Here is a 24,787-nt window from a genome sequence, read left to right as displayed (position 1 = left end):
CTCTCAGACTGACATAGGAGCATGGATGATGTTGCAAATGAACCCATAATTCTCAAGTGTAGCTTTTCCTATACAGAAATGTTCTCAGTACTGAGTCATTTTTGAGGAGGAAATGATTGACTCCGAGCCATCTGTTGTGCAGACTTGTCAACAACCTCGCGACAGAGAGAAGGGTTATGTCATGCTTTTGATTCTGTTAATCTAGACTTAGAGTTACTTCTCATTTAAGACCCCATTTCCTCCTGATTCATAGGCTTCATTGCAGGTGCCGGTAAGAATATCTTGATGTCTTCATAAAAGGTTTTGTAAAAGTTACATCGATTTCTGTTGTCAGAAATTATTGTCAACACAATGCTTTTCCTGTGGGAGGCTAATGATAATGTTTATGAAGACTTTCATAGCAGAATCTTCAGCTTTAGGATTATCAAAAGGATGTTGCTACATTCAGCAGTCAAGCTGCAAGATTGCAGTCTTCATGTTATTTTTGCATTGCGACGACTTTTCCTCTCCCTTCATGAATTTATTTTTTAGGTCTCTCCGTCAAATAATTGACTCATATTGGATGACTGCACCCCATCTTAGAACGGTGGTGAGCATAACAGAAGAATTAGTCTGAAGGGGTGGAAGGTTCCCATTAGTTTGCAAATCAAGAAATACTTATAAGGAATAAATGAACAAAAAATGATTACACGAAACCTTAATAAGAAAGACTCGTCAAGCATGTTGGCCATATCTAGACATTAATCCTTGTTGACATGAATACTAAAAAAAAAGGGGTCATCTAATTTTAAACACATGGTGTTCAGTGTTGAATCCTCTTTAGTTTCAAAAATCATTTAATGTAGTGTTGTATTTTCGATATATATTTAATATAGTATTCTATTTTCAGCAGCACCTGAGCCATCTTTTACTAGTGCAAAGAATGATGTTATTGCGGAGCTAAAGATGGGTGTTGATATCACTGGCATAAAGAAGCTAAAGTCTGAACGTGCCAAGGAAGAGGAAATAAATGATAAACTGGAGCAAGAGGAGCTAAGTCGCCAGTTCTCTGCTGTAAAATTTGTCGACCATGTGAGTTTTAAAGTATACAAAGTAAGAACAAGTTTTGGAAATATTTTGCTATGTTCAAATACACTGTGAAACAGAAGTATGGAAAATAAAATTGTTTATTTTTTGTCCATTTTCTCAAGATTTGCAGAAATGATAGATAATGGTTTAGGAGCTTTATGCATGGATTCATTATTTCATTGGCATGGCATATTATGGAAGATAGTGGTTCTGTTAACATCACTGTTCATGAAACCAGTAATATACGAAAAGCAAAAGTGTTATGAAAAGGTTGATTATCCGAGTTTCATGAAGTGGCCAGTAACTTAATCTCAAAATCCATACGATACTTCAAGCATTATAATTCTATTGTTCTTATGTATATCTTGCTCTTGTGCCTAGTCCATAAGACACCTTACCGTCTCCATTCCTTTTAAACATATTGAACTCTGTTCTACCTGTGGCAAGCAGTAGATAGATGTTCCATTCATACCAAAAGTTAACAAGTTTGTTGGCTTTTCTTGGCAAATGTTTTGAGTGTTGCTGTTGATATCCAACACCTGAGATCATCATTAATGGGGTGAATGCTGTCTGTTTAGGGATGATGACATTCCGTCAGTACTTTGCTTTGGAAGCAGATGGATGCATAAACATGGTAGGCTTATTAATATATATCTCTGTTCCATTCTAAATCAGCAAAGTTGAAACATTTTTACAATGTATTCACTTCTTATATCTAGGTGCCTGAGGTAGACAATGCAGGGAATCGAATTCCCGACTGGAAACGCCAGATGCTTGCCCGAAAGGCGGCCGAGCGAGCTAAAAAAGAGGCTGAGGAATCGCGGATACAGGAAGCAGAAGAAAAGCGTCTTCAGTCGATTCCACCCTGGAAAAGACAACTAATGATGCGACGCGATGAAGACGGCAAGCGGTGAGCATATAACCCTACATTACCAATCTTTAATGATAACTGTAGACAGTATGGGAATCTTAACCAATGGTTTGGGACTCTTAGCCAATCTAGCTAGATTGATAGTCTGAGTAGTATATAAGTTTTTAGAATTATCTGGATTATTCTTTTATATAGAAAGTCAAGTAATTAGATGCAGGTTTCAGCAACTCGTACATAGTTTAATGACTGAAATGGATGTATCTCCCTGGCCATGAAATCTCACTTATAAACATATTCTTCGCTGTCAATCTTTCTCCTGTGTGTGTGTGTGTGTGTGTGTGTGTGTGTTTGTGTGTAAGTATACAAACCGTATATACCAATATATCTATCTATCTATCTATCTATCTATCTATCTATCTATATATATATATATATATGTATATATATATATGTATATATATATATATATATATATATATATATATATATATATATATATATATATATATATATATATATATTTTGCTTTGTCGCTGTCTCCCGCGTTTGCGAGGTAGCGCAAGGAAACAGACGAAAGAAATGGCCCAACCCACCCCCATACACATGTATATACATACACGTCCACACACGCAAATACATACCTATACATCTCAATGTACAAATATATATACACACACAGACGTATACATATATACACATGTACATAATTCATACTGTCTGCCCTTATTTATTCCCATCGCCACCTCGCCACACATGGAATAACATCCCCTTCCCCCCTCATGTGTGCGAGGTAGCGCTAGGAAAAGACAACAAAGGCCCCATTCGTGCACACTCAGTCTCTAGCTATCATGTAATAATGCCCGAAACCACAGCTCCCTTTCCATATCAAGGTCCCACAGAACTTTCCATGGTTTACCCCAGACGCTCCATATGCCCTGCTTCATATGCCCATATGTGTCTGTGTGTGTATCTATATGTGTACATTGTGATGTATAGGTATGTATATTTGCGTGTGTGGACGTGTGTGTATATACATGTGTATGGGGGTGGGTTGGGCCATTTCTTTCGTCTGTTTCCTTGCGCTACCTCGCAAACGCGGAAGACAGCGACAAAGCAAAATAATAATAATGATAATAATAATAATAATAATGATGATATATATATATATATATATATATATATATATATATATATATATATATATATATATATATATATATATATATATATATATATATACATAGATATACATACAGAGACATATACATATATACACATGCACATATTCATACTTGCTGCCTTCATCCATTCTGGTCGCCACCCCGCCACACATGAAATGGCACTACCCCGCTACCCCCGCGCGCGCCTGATGTAGCGTTAGGAAAAGACAACAAAGGCCACATTTGTTCACACTTAAGTCTTTAGCTGTCATGTATAATGCACCGAAACCACAGCTCCCTTTCCACATCCAGGCCTCACAAAACTTTCCATGGTTTACCCCAGACGCTTCACACGCCCTGGTTTAATCCATTGACAGCACGTTGACCCCGGTATACCACATCGTTCCAGTTCTCTATTCCTTGCATGCCATTCACCCTCCTGTATGTTCAGGCCTTGATCGCTCAAAATCTCTTTCACTCCATCCCTCCACCTCCCGATTTGGTCTCCCGGTTCTCCTTCCCTCCACCTCTGACACATATATCCTCTTGGTCAATCTTTCCTCACTCATTCTCTCCATGTGACCAAACCATTTCAATACACCCTCTTCTGCTCTCTCAACCACGCTCTTTTTATTACCACATGGCTCTCTTACCCTTTCAATACTTACTTGATCAAACCACCTCACACCACATATTATCCTCCAACATCTCATTTCCAACACATCTACTCTCCTCCACACAACCCTATCTATAGCCCATGTCTTGCAACCACATAACATTGTTGGAACAGCTATTCCTACACACCAATTTTTGCTCTCCGTAATAAAGTTCTCACCTTCCACATATTCCTCAATGCTCCCAGAACCTTCGCCCACTCCCCCAACCTGTGACTCACTTCTGCGTCCATGGTTCCATCCGCTGCAAAATCCACTCCCAGATGTCTAAAACTCTTCACTTCCCCCAGTTTTTCTCCATTCTAACTTACCTCCAAGTTGACTTGTTTCTGAAGCCTACTGAACCTAATAACCTTGCCCGAATCAGCCACCAGTGCTGCATCATCAGCAAACAACAATTGACTCTCTTCCCAAGCCCTTTCATCCACAACAGACTGCATACTTGCCACTCTCTCCAAAACTCTTGCATTCACCTCCCTAACAACCCCATCCATAAACAAATTACACACCATGGAGACAAGGGTGCGTGATGTCGCCATGGTTGTTTAATTTGTGTATGGATGGGGTGATTAGGGAGGTGAATGCAAGAGTTTTGGAGGGAGGGGCGATTATGCAGTCTGTTGTGGATGAGAGGACTTGAGTCAGAAGTTGTTTGCTGATGATACAGCACTAGTGGCTTATTCAGGTGAGAAACTGCAGAAGTTGGTGACTGAGTTTGGTAAAGTGTGTGAAAGAAGAAAGTCGAGAGTGAATGTGAATAAGAGCAAGGTTATTAGGTTCAGTAGGGTTGAGGGACAAGTTAATTGGGAGGTAAGTTTGAATGGAGAAAAACAGGAGGAAGTGAAATGTTTTAGATATCTGGGAGTGGACTTAGTAGTAAATGGCACCATGGAAGTGGAAGTGTCGCAGGGTGGGGAGGGGGTAAAGGTTCTGGGAACGTTGAAGAATGTGTGGAAGGCAAGAACGTTATCTCGGATAGCAAAAATGGGTATGTTTGAAGGAAAAGTGGTTCCAACAATTTTATATGGTTGCGAGGCATGGGCTATAGATAGGGTTGTGCGTAGGAGGGTGGATGTGTTGGAAATGAAATGTTTGAGGACAATATGTGGTGTGAGGTGGTTTAATTGAGTAAGTAATGAAAGGGTAAGAGAGATGAGTGGTAATAAAACAAGTGTGGTTGAGACAGCAGAAGAGGGTGTATTGAAATGGTTTGTACACATGGAGACAATGAGTGAGGAATGATTGACAAAGACGATATGTGTGTCAGAGGTGGAGGGAAGAAGGAGAAGCAGGAGACCAAATTGAAGGTGGAAGGATGGAGTGAAAAAGATTTTGAGCGATCGGAGCCTGAACATGCAGGATGGTGAAAGGCTTGCAAGGAATGGAGTGAATTGGAATTATGTGGTATACCAGGGTCGACGTGCTGTCAATGGATTGAACCAGGGCATGTGAAGTGTCTGGGATAAACCACAGAAAGTTTTGTGGGGCCTGGATGTGGAATGGGAACTGTGGTTTCGGTGTATTATACATGACAGCTAGAGACTGAGTGTGAGCGAATGTGGCCTTTGTTGTCTTTTCCTAGCACTACCTTGCACGCATGCGAGGGGAGGGAGTTGTCATTTCATGTGTAGCAGGGTGGCGATGGAAATGGATAAAGGCAGCAAGTATGAATTATGTATATGTGTATATATATGTCTATGTATGTATATATGTGTATATGTTGAAATGTATAGATATGTATATGTGCGTGTGGACGTGTATATAGATACATGTGTATGTGGGTGGGTTGGGCCAATCTTTCGTCTGTTTCCTTGCGCTACCTTGCTAACGCAGAAGACAGCGACAAAGTATAATAAAAAAAAAATGATATGATAACATACACATGTGTGTGTGTGTGTGCGAGTGGATGGGTCTTTCTTTGTCTGTTTCCTGGCGCTAACTCGCTGACACAGGAAACAGCGATCAAGCATAATAGAATAAAATCAATATTCATGGATCTGAAGAAAGTATATGAAAAGGTTGATAGAGATGGCTTATGGAAAGTGTTTCAAATATATGGTAAGGCATGTGTGAGTACGAGGAATGGATAGCGGGTGGTTCCAAGTGAAGGTGAGTCTGTTGCAGGGATGTGTGATGGCACTATAGTGAGGGAGGTGAATGCAAGGGTCTTCAGTCTGTGGGGAAGGAAGGACTAGATATGAGTCAACCAGAACATACTGATGACATGGCTTTGGTTGCAGATTCAAGTGAGAAACTGCCAATATTGCATTCTCATTTTAGGAGTGTGTAAAAATAGAATGTTACGAGTTAATGCAAATTCAGGTATGGTTATTTACTAAGTAGAGACAAACAGGTTGGTTGGGGTGTGAGTTTGAATGGAGAAGAGTTTCTTTTTGGGTTTTTATCAGCTCTATCCTTCTCCAGTGATTATGCTTTCTTGTGTGAGCATATGCATATACAGTTTACAACTGCTTCACTAACACAACTGCACTAACATGTAGAGATCAGCAACTGCCAATGGCTGATGTTGTGATCATAGGTCTGAGGAGCAGATTTTGCATGTACTACATAACTTTTTATGTGGGAAGCAGTGTACTTATTAGGAATTCTTTTATGTCTTGTAAAAATACTGTAATCGACATTGTAAACTCTGTATCATCTTCTCCTTTGCATGGAACAATATATCATATCATATTCAACACTAATTGCAGGTGATAAGGTTTTTAAAGTCTGAGTATTCAAAACTGGAGTGGAATAGGAAGAAAGATAAATGAAGTTATATTTATTGGTGCTTTCTATCAAGTGATTCCTAAATAATAGTTCAGTAGCTTTCAGTTCCTCACTGATCAAGTGACTTGTTAACTAAGGGCTGGGTAACTTAACATCTTTAGCTGGGACCCATTATTTCTATTGATATCTCCACAGGCTACATCTGTTTCTTGAGTGGATGAAGTTATCAAATATTTTCCATATGATAATAATCGAATTCATCCTAGAGATATTTTCCATATAACAATAATAAAATTCATCCTTAGGACCATAGCTTATCCACAGAAGGGCTTGCATGCATTGTGTGCCTGCACATGGCCTGTATGCCATAAATCAGACTTCTCTGGGTTGAGCCACATGAATTGATACAACATACTAACAATAGTCCCATTTGTTCCTATTCATTTCCATTTTAAAGTTATGTCTGCCTGTGGGAAAACTTTTTGGACTATCAGTAAAGAGGAGATATTTGAATTGCAAAATCTCTGCCTGTAGATAAGCAAAGATTTCTAACAAGGTAGATTTTAGTTATCAAAACATGGCAATGAAAATTACTCAACTACACCCTGCAATATATTGCAGCTTTCTCTGCAACATATAAGAATTAAATGAGTAAAATCACCATGCTTCATGACACTTCTCTGACAATATAAAATTTTTGACAAACATGGACTATTTGATGACATGACAGTGAAGGTGCTGTAATCTTTTATAATGACACTGACAGTTGAAGAATATGACCTAAATGCAGAGACACTGATGACCAGACGGTAAAGAAAGTTAATTCATTGGAGAAAAAAGGTGGTAGTACTTTATCAAAATTTGATGGTACTGAATTTTCTTTTTGTGTGTAAAAATCAAACATTTACTTTATTGTACAGGGTACCTTAACTTTTTGCTATATGTACAATATTTCAAGGAATATGTTAATACTTGAAATGTTTTAAATAATTAGAAATTAATTGCATTGTTTTCTCTACTTATTAAACTTCAAAAGTTGTTGAACAGTTTTGCTTGCATTCAAAAGTTTTACATTCTACTAAAGACACAGTGCATTGTACTCATTAAAGCTGACATCTGCTTTATGCAGCATATAGCATAATCAGTATTATAACCTTTTTCTAATTTTTGCAGATAGTTACTTTATTTTTTGCTTAAGATTTGCTCATACAAGTTAGAAATATAGTTGCATTTCAGGATATATTGGTGTGAACTTTTATTCTGTCTTTAATACATGATTGTAGTATTCTGTTCCTTGTGCAGTTTTGTTAAAAACAAGTGTGTTCTAAATATCTTCAGTGGGATACCAGAGCATTTCTTTCACTTACTCAATGACACACAGAGATCTTTACACTGACCTTGTTTACTTGGTTTAATAGAACATAATTTCATGCAGTTTTATACATGATCATTCCAATGAATTTGTAGTATATCATTTAGAAATACTTTATACATCTAAAGACATACAGTAAACCCTCTGATTTCCCATATTCAAGATTGAAAAAATGAGAATAACAGATCTTAGAAGCTAAATAGTGAGAAAAAGAACAGCAACAAGTCATTAAGAATAGTAACAAGTAATTAGCAGCTCCTGAACATTGAGTTTATTAGTGCTTCATAAAAGGCGCAATAAAGAATGAATATAACTTGCCAGAAATTAATGCTTATTGCAATATATCGGTGTATAAAATCAGAATTCTAAATCTATGTTTGAAAAATAATGAGCTTGTCATCAAAGATATTATGGTCAGCAGGAAAAAAGTAAGGGTCAAATAAAGTAATACTGACATCTTGTTTCATTAGAAAGTGTGCCTGGAAGAAAATGTTGCAGTACAATAAACCTGTATAAACGGAGTACCATACAGGACAGAAATTCATTCGGATACAATCACATTACCTTGTGTAAAAAGCTGTTTTATGGAAAATCATGAAATTCAAATCACCTTATGTATACTACACTATCTTTATTACCGTTTTTCATTCCTTAAAGCATACTTAGCAAAAGAAATAACTAGTAGTAGTAAAAGCAACTATAGGAAGTACTTTCATCTGCATCATAGTTCCAAATGTAGTGTTAAAGGTTACCGAAGAGAGCTTATTTAATTTTGCCAAGTTTACATAGTAAACAAATATGATTATCTATAATTCTTAGTATGTCAAGATCCGTATGAAATAGTTAGGGGTTGCCACAGAATGGCCTTTGGGGCTTGACAGTGGATGGAGGCTCAGGTTTCAGTGTATCAAAATATGACTGCTCAAGAAAGGATGAGAGCAAGTGATGACACTGTTTGTTCTTGGTACTACCTCACTGTAGTGGAAATTGGTGACAGGCAAGAAAAAATGCTGTATTACAGTACATCAAAAGTATGCTGCATACATGTTTGGAGAAAAAAGTTCTGGTAAAAAAGAAAAACAACCTTTCTCAAGTACATTTTGGTAATTAGGGGGTTTACTTACACCAGAAACAAGTACACTGCATAGTATCAAAAATTACACTGGCTACAGTTGTTAGCAGCCATCATTTTTTTGTGTACTAGCCATCATATTATCTTTTCACATAAAACCAAGATGACTGGTAGAAGTGTAAATATATATCTGATGTCATAATCTGTTTATGGCCTTGTTATATAATCTCTTGGACCTGTCTCAATCCCTGGAATCCTGTTGGTTGTTGTTTCAGTGACCGTCCAATCACAGCACGCATGCAGTCTCCAGTCCACATCGCCCAGCACATCAGGCACTAGAATCCACAGTGAGTGGTGGCTGTAGTTGGGCAAAAACACTGCTTTTGACTGTAGTTATATATATATAGGAAAGACCATTAGAATTCCTGCAGTAATTCTGTTCTCAAGGGCTACACTTTTGATATATTACAGTATACAAACAGCTTCAAATGTTTTTGAACAGGTTGACCAATATCAATATTATCCAGAACATTGTGTGTGGGTCTCATGATGAATCGCATAAACTCTGTAAAAAATATATATGGACCACCAATATATGATGTATTAGATATGTAAAGATATTGGTTATACCTTGAGTAATTGTACATGGTTTTTTTCTTTTTTTTTTTTGTCTCTCGCGTTTGCGAGGTAGCGCAAGGAAACAGACGAAAGAAATTGCCCAACCCACCCCCATACACATGTATATACATACGTCCACACACGCAAATATACATATATATGTCTGTTTCCTTGCGCTACCTCGCAAATGCGGGAGACTGCGACAAAGCAAAAAAATTGTACATGGTAGGTGTCATATTTTTCTGTTTAATACTATTCAACATAACTGTATGACAAAAAAAAAAATATGGGGTGGACTATCAGCACATCTTTTAGCACCTAAACAAGGGTGAAACAAGGAAAATCTTTAACAAACACTATACATAGCAGCCATCTCCAAAAGCTCATATGTTAATACTTTAAGGACTGTCCATGTATATGTATAATGTACTGTGATGGAACAGAGTATATATATATATATATATATATATATATATATATATATATATATATATATATATATATATATATCCCTGGGGATAGGGGAGAAAGAATACTTCCCACGTATTCCCTGTGTCGTAGAAGGCGACTAAAAGGGGAGGGAGCGGGGGGCTGGAAATCCTCCCCTCTCAATTTTTTTTAATTTTCCAAAAGAAGGAACAGAGAAGGGGGCCAGGTGAGGATATTCCCTCAATGGCCCAGTCCTCTGTTCTTAACGCTACCTCGCTAACGCGGGAAATGGCGAATAGTTTGAAAAAAAAAAAAAAATATATATATATATATATATATATATGCTCTGTGGAAGGTATTAAGAATATATGGTGTGGGAGGCAAGTTGTTAGAAGCAGTGAAAAGTTTTTATCGAGGATGTAAGGCATGTGTACGTGTAGGAAGAGAGGAAAGTGATTGGTTCTCAGTGAATGTAGGTTTGCGGCAGGGGTGTGTGATGTCTCCATGGTTGTTTAATTTGTTTATGGATGGGGTTGTTAGGGAGGTAAATGCAAGAGTCTTGGAAAGAGGGGCAAGTATGAAGTCTGTTGGGGATGAGAGAGCTTGGGAAGTGAGTCAGTTGTTGTTCGCTGATGATACAGCGCTGGTGGCGGATTCATGTGAGAAACTGCAGAAGCTGGTGACTGAGTTTGGTAAAGTGTGTGGAAGAAGAAAGTTAAGAGTAAATGTGAATAAGAGCAAGGTTATTAGGTACAGTAGGGTTGAGGGTCAAGTCAATTGGGAGGTGAGTTTGTATGGTGAAAAACTGGAGGAAGTGAAGTGTTTTAGATATCTGGGAGTGGATCTGTCAGCGGATGGAACCATGGAAGCGGAAGTGGATCATAGGGTGGGGGAGGGGGCGAAAATTTTGGGAGCCTTGAAAAATGTGTGGAAGTCGAGAACATTATCCCGGAAAGCAAAAATGGGTATGTTTGAAGGAATAGTAGTTCCAACAATGTTGTATGGTTGCGAGGCGTGGGCTATGGATAGAGTTGTGCGCAGGAGGATGGATGTGCTGGAAATGAGATATTTGAGGATAATGTGTGGTGTGAGGTGGTTTGATCGAGTAAGTAACGTAAGGGTAAGAGAGATGTGTGGAAATAAAAAGAGCGTGGTTGAGAGAGCAGAAGAGGGTGTTTTAAAATGGTTTGGGCACATGGAGAGAATGAGTGAGGAAAGATTGACCAAGAGGATATATGTGTCGGAGGTGGAGGGAACGAGGAGAAGAGGGAGACCAAATTGGAGGTGGAAAGATGGAGTGAAAAAGATTTTGTGTGATCGGGGCCTGAACATGCAGGAGGGTGAAAGGAGGGCAAGGAATAGAGTGAATTGGAGCGATGTGGTATACAGGGGTTGACGTGCTGTCAGTGGATTGAATCAAGGCATGTGAAGCGTCCGGGGTAAACCATGGAAAGCTGTGTAGGTATGTATATTTGTGTGTGTGGACGTGTGTATGTACATGTGTATGGGGGGGGTTGGGCCATTTCTTTCGTCTGTTTCCTTGCGCTACCTCGCAAACGCGGGAGACAGCGACAAAGTATAAAAAAAAAAAAAAAAAAAAAAAAAAATATATATATATATATATATATATATATATATATATATATATATATATATATATTTCATTTATATTCATTTTGCTTTGTCGCTGTCTCCCGTGGTAGCGAGGTAGCACAAGGAAACAGACGAAAGAATGGCCCAACCCACCCACATACACATGTATATACATACACGTCCACACACGCAAATATACATACCTATACGTCTCAACGTATACATGTAGATACACACACAGACATATACCTATATACACATGTACATAATTCATACTGTCTGCCTTTATTCATTCCCATTGCCACCCTGCCACACATGAAATAGCATTCCCCCCTCCTCCCCGTGAAATAGCACTAGGAAAATACAAAAGGCCACATTCATTCACACTCAGTCTCTAGCTGTCATGTGTAGTGCACTGAAACCACAGCTCCCTTTCCACATCCAGGACCAACAGAACTTTCCATGGTTTACCCCATACGCTTCACATGCCCTGGTTCAATCCACTGAAAGCACGTCAACCCTGGTATACCACATCATTCCAATTCACTCTATTCCTTTCACGCCTTTCACCTTCCAGTATGTTCAGGCACCGATTGCTCAAATCTTTTTCACTCCATCCTTCCACCTCCAATTTGGTCTCCCACTTCTTGTTCCCTCCACCTCTGACACATATATCCTCTTTCCTCACTCATTCTCTCCATGTGACCAAACCATTTCAATACACCCTCTTCTGCTCTCTCAACCACACTCTTTTTATTACCACACATATCTCTTCCCTTTCATTACTTACTCAAACTCACTCAAGCCACCCCACACCACATAGCATCCTCAAACATTTCATTTCCAACACATCGACCATCCTCTGCACAACTCTATCTATAGCCCACGCCTCGCAACCATATAACATTGTTGAAACCATTATTCCTTCAAACATACCCATTTTTGCTCCGAGATAACATTCTCGCCTTCCAGACATTCTTCAACGCTCCCAGAACCTTCGCCTTATCCCATCCTGTGACTCACTTCCGCTTCCATGGTTCATGGGGAGGGGGTGCCGTTTCATGTGTGGCAGGTTGGCGACGGGAATGGATGAAGGCAACAAGTATGAATATGTACATGTGTATATATGTATATGTCTGTGTATGTATATGTATGTATACACTGAAATGTATAGGTATGCATATGTGCATGTATGTATGTATAAACATGAGTATGTGAGTGGGTTGGGACATTCTTTTGTCTGTTTCCTTGTGCTACCTCACTAACATGGAAGACAGCGACAAATATATATGCATATATCTGGGAGTGGATCTGGCAGCAGATGGAACCATGGAAGCGGAAGTGAATCATAGGGTGGGGGAGGGGGCGAAAATCCTGGGAGCCTTGAAGAATGTGTGGAAGTCGAGAACATTATCTCCGAAAGCAAAAATGGGTATGTTTGAAGGAATAGTGGTTCCAACAATGTTGTATGGTTGCGAGGTGTGGGCTATGGATAGAGTTGTGCGCAGGAGGGTGGATGTGCTGGAAATGAGATGTTTGAGGACAGTATGTGGTGTGAGGTGGTTTGATTGAGTAAGTAATGTAAGGGCAAGAGAGATTTTTTTTTTTTTTTTTTTTTTATACTTTGTCGCTGTCTCCCGCGTTTGCGAGGTAGCGCAAGGAAACAGACGAAAGAAATGGCCCAACCCCCCCATACACATGTACATACACACGTCCACACACGCAATATACATACCTACACAGCTTTCCATGGTTTACCCCAGACGCTTCACATGCCTTGATTCAATCCACTGACAGCACGTCAACCCCTGTATACCACATCGCTCCAATTCACTCTATTCCTTGCCCTCCTTTCACCCTCCTGCATGTTCAGGCCCCGATCACACAAAATCCTTTTCACTCCATCTTTCCACCTCCAATTTGGTCTCCCTCTTCTCCTCGTTCCCTCCACCTCCGACACATATATCCTCTTGGTCAATCTTTCCTCACTCATTCTCTCCATGTGCCCAAACCACTTCAAAACACCCTCTTCTGCTCTCTCAACCACGCTCTTTTTATTTCCACACATCCCTCTTACCCTTACGTTACTTACTCGATCAAACCACCTCACACCACACATTGTCCTCAAACATCTCATTTCCAGCACATCCATCCTCCTGCGCACAACTCTATCCACAGCCCACGCCTCGCAACCATACAACATTGTTGGAACCACTATTCCTTCAAACATACCCATTTTTGCTTTCCGGGATAATGTTCTCGACTTCCACACATTTTTCAAGGCTCCCAAAATTTTCGCCCCCTCCCCCACCCTATGATCCACTTCCGCTTCCATGGTTCCATCCGCTGACAGATCCACTCCCAGATATCTAAAACACTTCACTTCCTCCAGCCTCTCACCATTCAAACTCACCTCCCAATTGACTTGACCCTCAACCCTACTGTACCTAATAACCTTGCTCTTATTGACATTTACTCTTAACTTTCTTCTTCCACACACTTTACCAAACTCCGTCACCAGCTTCTGCAGTTTCTCACATGAATCCGCCACCAGCGCTGTATCATCAGCGAACAACAACTGACTCACTTCCCAAGCTCTCTCATCCCCAACAGACTTCATACTTGCCCCTCTTTCCAAAACTCTTGCATTTACCTCCCTAACAACCCCATCCATAAACAAATTAAACAACCATGGAGACATCACACACCCCTGCCGCAAACCTACATTCACTGAGAACCAATCACTTTCCTCTCTTCCTACACGTACACATGCCTTACATCCTCGATAAAAACTTTTCACTGCTTCTAACAACTTGCCTCCCACACCATATATTCTTAATACCTTCCACAGAGCATCTCTATCAACTCTATCATATGCCTTCTCCAGATCCATAAATGCTACATACAAATCCATTTGCTTTTCTAAGTATTTCTCACATACATTCTTCAAAGCAAACACCTGATCCACACATCCTCTACCACTTCTGAAACCACACTGCTCTTCCCCAATCTGATGCTCTGTACATGCCTTCACCCTCTCAATCAATACCCTCCCATATAATTTACCAGGAATACTCAACAAACTTATACCTCTGTAATTTGATGTGTGGAAATAAAAAGAGCGTGGTTGAGAAAGCAGAAGAGGGTGTCTTGAAATGGTTTGGGCACATGGAGAGAATGAGTGAGGAAAGATTGACCAAGAGGATATATGTGTCAGAGGTGGAGGAAATGAGAAGTGGGAGACCAAATTGGAGGTGGAAAGATGGAGTGAAAAAGATTTTGAGTGATCGGGGCCTGAACATGCAGGAGGGAATATCCTCAACTGGCCCCCTTCTCTGTTCCTTCTTTTGGAAAATTAAAAAAATGAGAGGGGAGGATTTCCAGCCCCCTGCTCCCTCCCCTTTTAGTCACCTTCTATGACACGCAGGGAATACGTGGGAAGTATTCTTTCTCCCCTATCCCCAGGGATAATACAAATATTTATGTGTTATTAGGTTATTAGGTTATTAGGTACAGTAGGGTTGAGGGTCAAGTCAATTGGGAGGTGAGTTTGAATGGAGAAAAACTGGAGGAAGTGAAGTGTTTTAGATATCTGGGAGTGGATCTGTCAGCGGATGGAACCATGGAAGCGGAAGTGGATCATAGGGTGGGGGAGGGGGCGAAAATTTTGGGAGCCTTGAAAAATGTGTGGAAGTCGAGAACATTATCTCGGAAAGCAAAAATGGGTATGTTTGAAGGAATAGTGGTTCCAACAATGTTGTATGGTTGCGAGGCGTGGGCTATGGATAGAGTTGTGCGCAGGAGGATGGATGTGCTGGAAATGAGATGTTTGAGGACAATGTGTGGTGTGAGGTGGTTTGATCGAGTAAGTAACGTAAGGGTAAGAGAGATGTGTGGAAATAAAAAGAGCGTGGTTGAGAGAGCAGAAGAGGGTGTTTTGAAATGGTTTGGGCACATGGAGAGAATGAGTGAGGAAAGATTGACCAAGAGGATATATGTGTCGGAGGTGGAGGGAACGAGGAGAAGAGGGAGACCAAATTGGAGGTGGAAAGATGGAGTGAAAAAGATTTTGTGTGATCGGGGCCTGAACATGCAGGAGGGTGAAAGGAGGGCAAGGAATAGAGTGAATTGGAGCGATGTGGTATACAGGGTTTGACGTGCTGTCAGTGGATTGAATCAAGGCATGTGAAGCGTCTGGGGTAAACCATGGAAAGCTGTGTAGGTATGTATATTTGCGTGTGTGGACGTGTGTATGTACATGTGTATGGGGGGGGGGTTGGGCCATTTCTTTCGTCTGTTTCCTTGCGCTACCTCGCAAACGCGGGAGACAGCGACAAAGTATAAAAAAAAAAAAAAAAAAAAAAAAAAAAAAAAAATGTGTATATTTATCATTATACTCAATCACTGCTTCCCGTGTCAAGAAACAGACGGAGAACGGCTCAACCACTCACTTGCACATATATATACATAAATGCCCATACACACACATGCATACATATACATATAAAAATATACATACATAAGAATGTTCATAGATACACATGTACATATTCATACTTGCTTGCCTTCACTCATTCCTGTCGCTACACCACACAGGAAATAGCATCCCCCCTTCAATGAGGTAGTGCCAGGAAAAGATGCAAAAACCCACATTCATTCACACTCAATCTCTAGCTGTCATGTGTAATGCATCAAAAACACAGCTCTCTATCCACATCCAAACCCCACAGACCTTTCCATGTTTTGAACCAGAGGCTTCAAACGTCCATCGACAGTGTGTCGATCCTGGTATACCACATCGTTCCAATTCACTCTTTTCCTTGCATGACTCTCACCCTCTTGTATGTTCAAGCCCCAGCCTCCCACCTCCAATTTGGTCTCCCAGTTCTCCTTGTTCCCTCCACCTCTGACACATATATCGTCTTTGTCAATCTTTCCTCACTCATTCTCTCCATATGTCCAAACCATTCCAGCACAACCTTTCTGCTCTGTCAACCATACTCTTTTTATTTCCACACATCTCTCTTGCCCTTACATTAATTACTCGATCAAACCACTTACTAGATTCACACATTCAGGGGAGTCAAGTGAACATAATTATGTTGACTGCTTCTTGGCCTAAATAGGCAAGATAGGAAAAAATCTCTATACGATAGATACTCATAAGCTAAAGAATAAGTGACACATCACAATGTAAGGCCGTACTGTGTATGTTGCAACGGAAAAAAATTACAATTGATAAAAATATCAGCCACCCAATAATTTCTCATTGACATTCAACAAGATAGATAGAACAAGAACCTCAAAAGATAAAAGAAATTGCATGAATTTACATGAGAAAGACAGACAACAGGAGGCCTGATTGACCCTAACTGGGTTGTCTGGTAAAAAAAAAAAGTAACAAGAAAGTGCAATTCTGCTCAGTAGTTTTTAAGCTATCACCGACCCATTGCTGCTGCACATTAGCCTGCTAATGTCCCTGCTACGGCTGTCGTTCATACAGTTTATTTCTGGCATTTTTCTCCAGGTATACCTGAATTTATAAGTATTTGTCTAAATGACTTTTGAAGGTATTCATAATTTTAGCATTCACTATGTCAGATGGTAACTTATTCCAGTGCTCAACACATCTATAGGAAAAGAAGCTTTTTCCCATGTCCAAACTACATCTTTTAGCTTTGAGTTATATTCCATTTGTCCTGATAACCACATTTTCATGTTTTGAAAAGATGTTCATGATTTACTTTATCAAACTTGTTCAGAAATTTGAACACTTGGATTAAGTCGCCACAAAGTCTATGTTTTTAGGGGAGATGTGATCCATTCCTTTTAACCATTCTTTGTATGCCACATTTCTAAGAGATGTAATCAATTTTGTCATTCATCTCTGTAGTTACCTTAATTTTTCCTTATCTTTTTCATACTTTTTGGACCAAAATTGAACTGCATATTCAAGATGTGATCTTACTAGAGAATTATAAAGTAAGACTTTGTTCTGGCATCTTGCAATCTATGTTTCAGGCTGTGAAACCTAACATTTGGTTGCCTTTTTTATTTGCTGCTTGGCACTGTTTAGTGTACTTCAGATTGTTGCCAATGACAATTCCAAAGTCCTTTTCTTCATTTACTTTAGTTAACGAGTTTCTGAATAGTTTGTAGTCGAAATGAATATTCTTGTCTACAAAGTGCATAACTTTACACTTGTCTACATTAAACTTCATTTGCCATCTGTCGGACTGCTCTGCTAGTAAGTCAAGATCTCTTTGAATCATGTTGCAGTCCCACCTGTTTACAGCTCTACCTCCTAGTATAGTATCTTCAGCAGATTTGGAGATCTTAGATATGAGACGAGTTCTACGTTACTGATATATTTTATGAAAAGAATTAGGCCTAGGACCGACCCCTGTGGCACACCACCCGTTACATCTAGCCAATATGAGGCTTCGCCTTTTAATACTAAAGCTGCTTTCTTCTGGTAAGCCAGTCCCTGATCCGTGTACAGAGTTCTTCACTGATTCCGTGTGCTTTGAGTTTATGTAAATGTCTTTTGTGAGGTACAGTATCAAAAGCATTTTGGAAATCTAAACATACTACATCAGACAGTACTTTTTCATCTCAATTCTGATAACATTAAAATATTCCAGCAAATTTGTCAGGCAGAATTTTCTGTTGTGGAAATTGTGTTGGTTGTCAGATATAATTTTGTGATCTAGGCACATGACAATTTCATCTTGTATTATTTTTTTTATTGTTTTACCTAATACTGACCTGTAAGGCTAATTGGGCAGTAGTTCAAGGCACAGTATTTATCTCCTTTTTGATATATATAGGAGTAACATTTGCTAGTTTCCATTCAGCTGGCATCTGATCATACGATATGATTTTTATCATGTAAAAGAAGTCTTCTGTTTCCCCTTTTAGAAAGTCAAAATACAGGGAGGGGAGAGTTTCCAGTCCCCCGCTCCCGTCCCTTTTAGTCGCCTTCTATGACATGTAAGGAATGTGTGGGAAGTATACTTTCGTCTGTTTCCTTGTGCTACCTCGCTAATGCGGGAGACAGTGACAAAGCAAAATAAATAAATGAATAAATAAGAATAAAAAAAAGTCTATAAAAATAAAACTATTTCCACAGAATTATACTGAAACTTTGTTAAATGACCTGTAAGGCTAATTGGACAGTAGTTCCAGGCACACTATTTACCTCCTTTTTTATATATATAGGAGTAACATTTGCTAGTTTGATTGAGAGGGTGAAGGCATGTACAGAGCATCAGATTGGGGAAGAGCAGTGTGGTTTCAGAAGTGGTAGAGGATGTGTGGATCAGGTGTTTGCTTTGAAGAATGTATGTGAGAAATACTTAGAAAAGCAAATGGATTTGTATGTAGCATTTATGGATCTGGAGAAGGCATATGATAGAGTTGATAGAGATGCTCTGTGGAAGGTATTAAGAATATATGGTGTGGGAGGCAAGTTGTTAGAAGCAGTGAAAAGTTTTTATCGAGGATGTAAGGCATGTGTACGTGTAGGAAGAGAGGAAAGTGATTGGTTCTCAGTGAATGTAGGTTTGCGGCAGGGGTGTGTGATGTCTCTTGTTTAATTTGTTTATGGATGGGGTTGTTAGGGAGGTGAATGCAAGAGTTTTGGAAAGAGGGGCAAGTATGAAGTCTGTTGTGGATGAGAGAGCTTGGGAAGTGTCAGTTGTTGTTCGCTGATGATACAGCGCTGGTGGCTGATTCATGTGAGAAACTGCAGAAGCTGGTGACTGAGTTTGGTAAAGTGTGTGAAAGAAGAAAGTTAAGAGTAAATGTGAATAAGAGCAAGGTTATTAGGTACAGTAGGGTTGAGGGTCAAGTCAATTGAATGGAGAAAAACTGGAGGAAGTAAAGTGTTTTAGATATCTGGGAGTGGATCTGGCAGCGGATGGAACCATGGAAGTGGAAGTGGATCATAGGGTGGGGGAGGGGGCGAAAATCCTGGGAGTCTTGAAGAATGTGTGGAAGTCGAGAACATTATCTCCGAAAGCAAAAATGGGTATGTTTGAAGGAATAGTGGTTCCAACAATGTTGTATGGTTGCGAGGCGTGGGCTATGGATAGAGTTGTGCGCAGGAGGGTGGATGTGCTGGAAATGAGATGTTTGAGGACAATGTGTGGTGTGAGGTGGTTTGATCGAGTAAGTAACGTAAGGGTAAGAGAGATGTGTGGAAATAAAAAGAGCGTGGTTGAGAGAGCAGAAGAGGGTGTTTTGAAATGGTTTGGGCACATGGAGAGAATGAGTGAGGAAAGATTGACCAAGAGGATATATGTGTCGGAGGTGGAGGGAACGAGGAGAAGTGGGAGACCAAATTGGAGGTGGAAAGATGGAGTGAAAAAGATTTTGTGTGATTGGGGCCTGAACATGCAGGAGGGTGAGAAGGAGGGCAAGGAATAGAGTGAATTGGATCGATGTGGTATACCGGGATTGACGTGCTGTCAGTGGATTGAATCAGGGCATGTGAAGTGTCTGGGTAAACCATGGAAAGCTGTGTAGGTATGTATATTTACGTGTGTGGACGTGTATGTATATACGTGTATGGGGATGGATTGGGCCATTTCTTTCATCTGTTTCCTTGCGCTACCTCGCAAACGCGAAAGCAAAAAAAAAAAAAAAAAAAAGGAGTAACATTTGCTAGTTTCCATTCAGATGGCATCTGATCATCCGATAATGATTTTTATTAAGTAAAGGAAGTCTATAAACATAAAACTATTTCCACAGAATTATACTGAAACTTTGTTAAATGATCAGGAAAGGGATCAGCCGAATGAAAATGAATATGAAAGCCTTTATTTTTTAAGTTGAAGGCTCCAGTCACAGAGAAAAGTCCATATCAAGGCTGGGTCTTAATTGAAATACAGTGAGGAGTATGAGAGGGTAAAAGCAACAAGGAAAAATATTTATGAATTTTGGAGGAATTGAAAAAGCCTATCTTTTAAAACGTGCCAGGTTATAGTTATTGAGATGAATATGAGAAGGTATAGAATTCCAAAGTTTCAAGGTGTAAGGAAACAGCCCACCCTTGAGTTGCTAATGGCCACACAGTAATCATGTGATGGAACAGCTTGCTGAGTATCACCAAGGAAAAGTATTTACAAATATTGGAGGAAGTGAAAAACCTATCTTTTAAAATGTGCCAGGTTATAGTTATTTAGATGGATATGAGAAGATATAGAATTCCAAAGATTCAAGGTGTAGGGAAAGAAACAGTCATCAAAACAGCCCACCCTTGAGTTGCCAATGGCCACACAGTAATCATGTGACCAACAGCTTACTGAGTATCACTAGTGGTGGGGGTACACAAGCAACCACCTCTTGGGAGCAAAAACCAAAGTAACGACTATAGAAGAGGGAAAGTGGACCACCAGTGCGGTGTAGGGCAAGCAGGTCAAGTTTTGAAGTTAGCCTGGGAGAGTTTCTAAGTCAGACCACTTTTGATTCAGGTATGTTAAGTAAGGATGCAAGAGCTAGAATCACCCCAGTAGTGAAAGCAGTAATGATGCAATCCTTTGTATAAATGGAGCAACTGTTCTGAAGAAATGAAATTTCAAAATCTAAACAAGACTTGAGGAGCTTCACCATTAATCACACTCTTTGTTTATTGCCAATCAACTAATTTCCAATACACTTAAGTACAACACCATCAGTGCCATGTGACTTACTTTTTACTGTACCCTTTGATGATGAACCTTATTAAATGCTTTTTGAAAATATAAATTAAGCTGATTAGTCAGAAATGAGCTATTTCATCAGAAAAACAAATTGAGAATCATTTATCTTAATGGCTTACAATTCTACCTTCAATGATGATTTCCTTAATACAGACCTTAAGCTAATTGAACGATAATTTCTGGGCAATGACTTATCATCATTTTTGAAAATCAGTGTCACGTTGATAAACCTCCATTGATATGGAATTTTTCCTGTAGCATGTGACATATTGAAAAGGTAAGTCATGGAATTAACTACCTCATCTTTCACCTGCCGATTTATTCATTTTCATTGTTTATTGTTTTATGTCAGTTTGTTGAAGAATGTTCTCTGAGTGAAATTGGATTTCTGATATGGATAGTGTCTTCACTTGCAAACACAGATGCAGAAAAAACAATTTAAAATTTTTGCTATGGTTTCAGTCTTGAACCAACCCACCATTTTCAGTAATTAATGGACCAAGTGACTGTACAATGACTCTTGCCAGTAACATAAGTGTAAAACTCCCTAGGGTTTCTTTTGCTATTCTTAGCAAAATATGCTTCATTCTGACATTCACTTTGTTGAATAACACTTTCTCCACACAAATTCACGTAACTTATTCGATGATGTTAGTTATTGGTCTCTCTCAAGTTTCTTATGAGCTCTCTTAGACAAAAGGCATTTTCTTGTTTTACATTTCCACCACCTTTGCTTCATTTGAGAGGTAGACTGTCATGTGTCATTTATGTTCTCTCTCCATCTTTTGAAGGTGTTACTTAAGCTTTCCCAATATATGTTCATATCATTTCTATTGACCAAATCATCCCAGGTTTGCCTGTCAAGAGCAATAAGATCATTAAAATTTGCAAGTTTAAAATAGGTATTTTTTTGTGACTTTCATGTTGACCATTACATATAGTGTCAAAAGCCACCTCAAAAGTAATTTGTTTATCACCTGTACCAAACTTTTTTCCATCTTCAACTCTGTTAACAAGATCCTTATTTGCAGTTAGAACTAAGTCTAATATATTCTTGTTGTGAGTAGATTTCTTAACATTAGATTAGGGCAATATCAAGAAAATTTTGGTAAAGTCCACACCTGAAGCTACTAAAAAGATAAATAATCTTGAGAAATAGATAAAGCAGAATTTGAATGGCTGACAATGATTAGGTAAATGTATACATGACAAACTTCAAATAGGAATGCAAAGTAAGTAAACATACTAAAGAATGGTAGTAAATGACTAATGAAAAAGGATGAAGGATTGAAGTAAGTTCCTGGCTTAGCAGATAATGGAAACACTGAAGAATTATAATCTCCAAACTTAATAGCAGGAGTAAAAGTAATACCGGGTTCACCAAACACCATAAATTGATTTACTGTCTCCAAACTTATTAGCAAAAGCAAAAGTTATTACTTTTCAACCAACTGAAAAGTTAGATGTTATCACCAATATTTCATTAAAATGAAGATCAAACAAGGGAGATGCATGTTTAACAGCTTTTACAAAGTATATGTGGAAGGTATGTTTCATTAAACTTTATCAGAAAGCTAGAAAACTGCTTCGTATGGAATAAATGTCTGCATTCAAGATTGGTTTTGATTCACACAAAAAAGGGAGAGGCATATCATTTGTAATAAATAATGATATCCATGTACCCTCATCAATGAGTAAGAGCAGAGCCTTAATATAAACAAACATAACTGCTGACAAATAATGCAGACTTGGACATGACAAGCTGACATTACGAAGGATAAAATGTTTTGGTATTCTTATATATAATATGACTACCTTAAGATACTTGCTGACTACTGACCTCATACACTGAAAAGCTGATTTCTACGACCAAAGTGACATTTCATTTACATTCTAGCTTTACAAACAAAATTAATGTCAAATAACAGTACAAAACCAATACCACATTATGACATGTATGTTGCATTTATGTTGATCATAAACTTCACAGACAATCTGGCAATATATTATAAAAGTTCCACATTTATAAACATATGAATTAATCACATCTTATTTTCAGGAGCAGTTTATATATACCAAAGGTTGAGGATGTAAAGAAGATTAAGGTTGTCAATACTCCCCAAAATAATGTTAAGGTACTGCAAAAGGACTCTGAGAAAGAAAATACACACCCATCAGAAACTCAGAGAAACTCCTCCAACAGTACTTTCAACACAACAAAGGGATCTTCTCCAACAGTTAAATCATCAAATACAACAGTCACAAAAACTGTGGACACCAGACAAGAAAATGATGGAGATGAAGAACCTCGTATGCCATGGCGCACCAACCTTCGCAAGACAAATAGTAAGCTGAGCTTACTAGAGTAATATAGCTATGCTTAAATACAACCGTAATTGTAAAGCCATATAAAATAATATTCCTATAAAGCTTGGAATAGGCAGTTATATGCCAGAATCCTAGACATGGCATTTTCATTCACATGACACAGAATTTTAAGACTTTTGTGTCAGTTCTCTACTGTATTTTATGTAGAAATTTATATAGTTATTCTTAAAATTACCTTTAATTATTCCTTACACTGTTACTCTTAAAATTATGTTATTGTGATTCCTACACTTTGTTTTATGCCTGTAAGCAGTTTACTTGAACTCATTTTCCTGTAATGAGAGTTTAAGCTTACAAATTAAAGTTTGTAAAGATATAGTGTATCTATGTACATAGAAAAATATATATATATGTATTCATTGTAAATATTATGTATATGTATGGCATGAATGTTAAAAGATATATATGCAACAGTGATACTATACTAACATTCCAGGCTAACTCACAGTGCCATTTATCTTGTAAATGGTCTATCAAGTCATCTGAGGATAAAAGGAAAGTAGGTGAAATTGTGCTTTTTCCACAGAAGTCTTTTATTTCATAGTTTATGATAAAATTTTGACAACAGGGTTTAGCAACATGTAGTACCATGCAATACTGCATGGAGCTTCAAATAAAATACTTTATCATATACTCTTGTGTATTTCTAATTTTGCATACATCACCTACCTAACAAGAAACATAACAACTTCCAGAAACCTGCATTTTTTGTTATTCAAAAATGGCAGAATCATATATTGCATCAGCAGCAAAGGTCATTAGCAGTGAACAAATGTCAGGACTGGAAAACTTTCACTCCAATGAATAACACACCTCAACATGAATATCCACAAGTAGTGGTGATGTGAGAAGGAGATGGAGTGAGTATTTTGAAGGTTTGTTGAATGTGTTTGATGATAGAGTGGCAGATTTAGGGTGTTTTGGTTGAGGTGGTGTGCAAAGTGAGAGGGTTAGGGAAAATGATTTGGTAAACAGAGAAGAGGTAGTAAAAGCTTTGCAGAAGATGAAAGCCAGCAAGGCAGCGAGTTTGGATGGTATTGCAGTGGAATTTATTAAAGAAGGGGGTGACTGTATTGTTGACTGGTTGGTAAGGTTATCTAATGTATGT

The 24,787-nt window shown here is 38.7% G+C and overlaps 1 protein-coding gene across 13 annotated transcripts in view; it reads left to right on the top strand.

The window, feature by feature from the left end:
• Window positions 1–24,312, top strand: part of f (espin protein forked) — a 410,656-nt gene extending 386,344 nt beyond the window's left edge. For 9 of the 13 annotated variants that reach the window (XM_071674484.1, XM_071674485.1, XM_071674482.1 and 6 more), the window contains 3 exons: window positions 890–1,071; window positions 1,788–1,978; window positions 23,351–24,312. In XM_071674484.1, coding sequence (XP_071530585.1) covers window positions 890–1,071; window positions 1,788–1,978; window positions 23,351–23,660 — 683 coding nt within the window. In that variant the 3' untranslated portion in view covers window positions 23,661–24,312. Of the gene's footprint in view, window positions 1–889; window positions 1,072–1,787; window positions 1,979–9,222; window positions 9,295–23,350 lie in introns of all 13 variants that reach the window. The other 4 variants (XM_071674475.1, XM_071674488.1, XM_071674479.1 and 1 more) reach the window with 3 other exon arrangements.
• The last annotated feature ends 475 nt before the right edge of the window (window positions 24,313–24,787 follow it).

The sequence above is a fragment of the Panulirus ornatus genome, chromosome 20, assembly GCF_036320965.1.
Source record: "Panulirus ornatus isolate Po-2019 chromosome 20, ASM3632096v1, whole genome shotgun sequence".
Classification (NCBI taxonomy): domain Eukaryota; kingdom Metazoa; phylum Arthropoda; class Malacostraca; order Decapoda; family Palinuridae; genus Panulirus; species Panulirus ornatus.
This window is presented reverse-complemented; position numbering and strand designations above follow the sequence as displayed.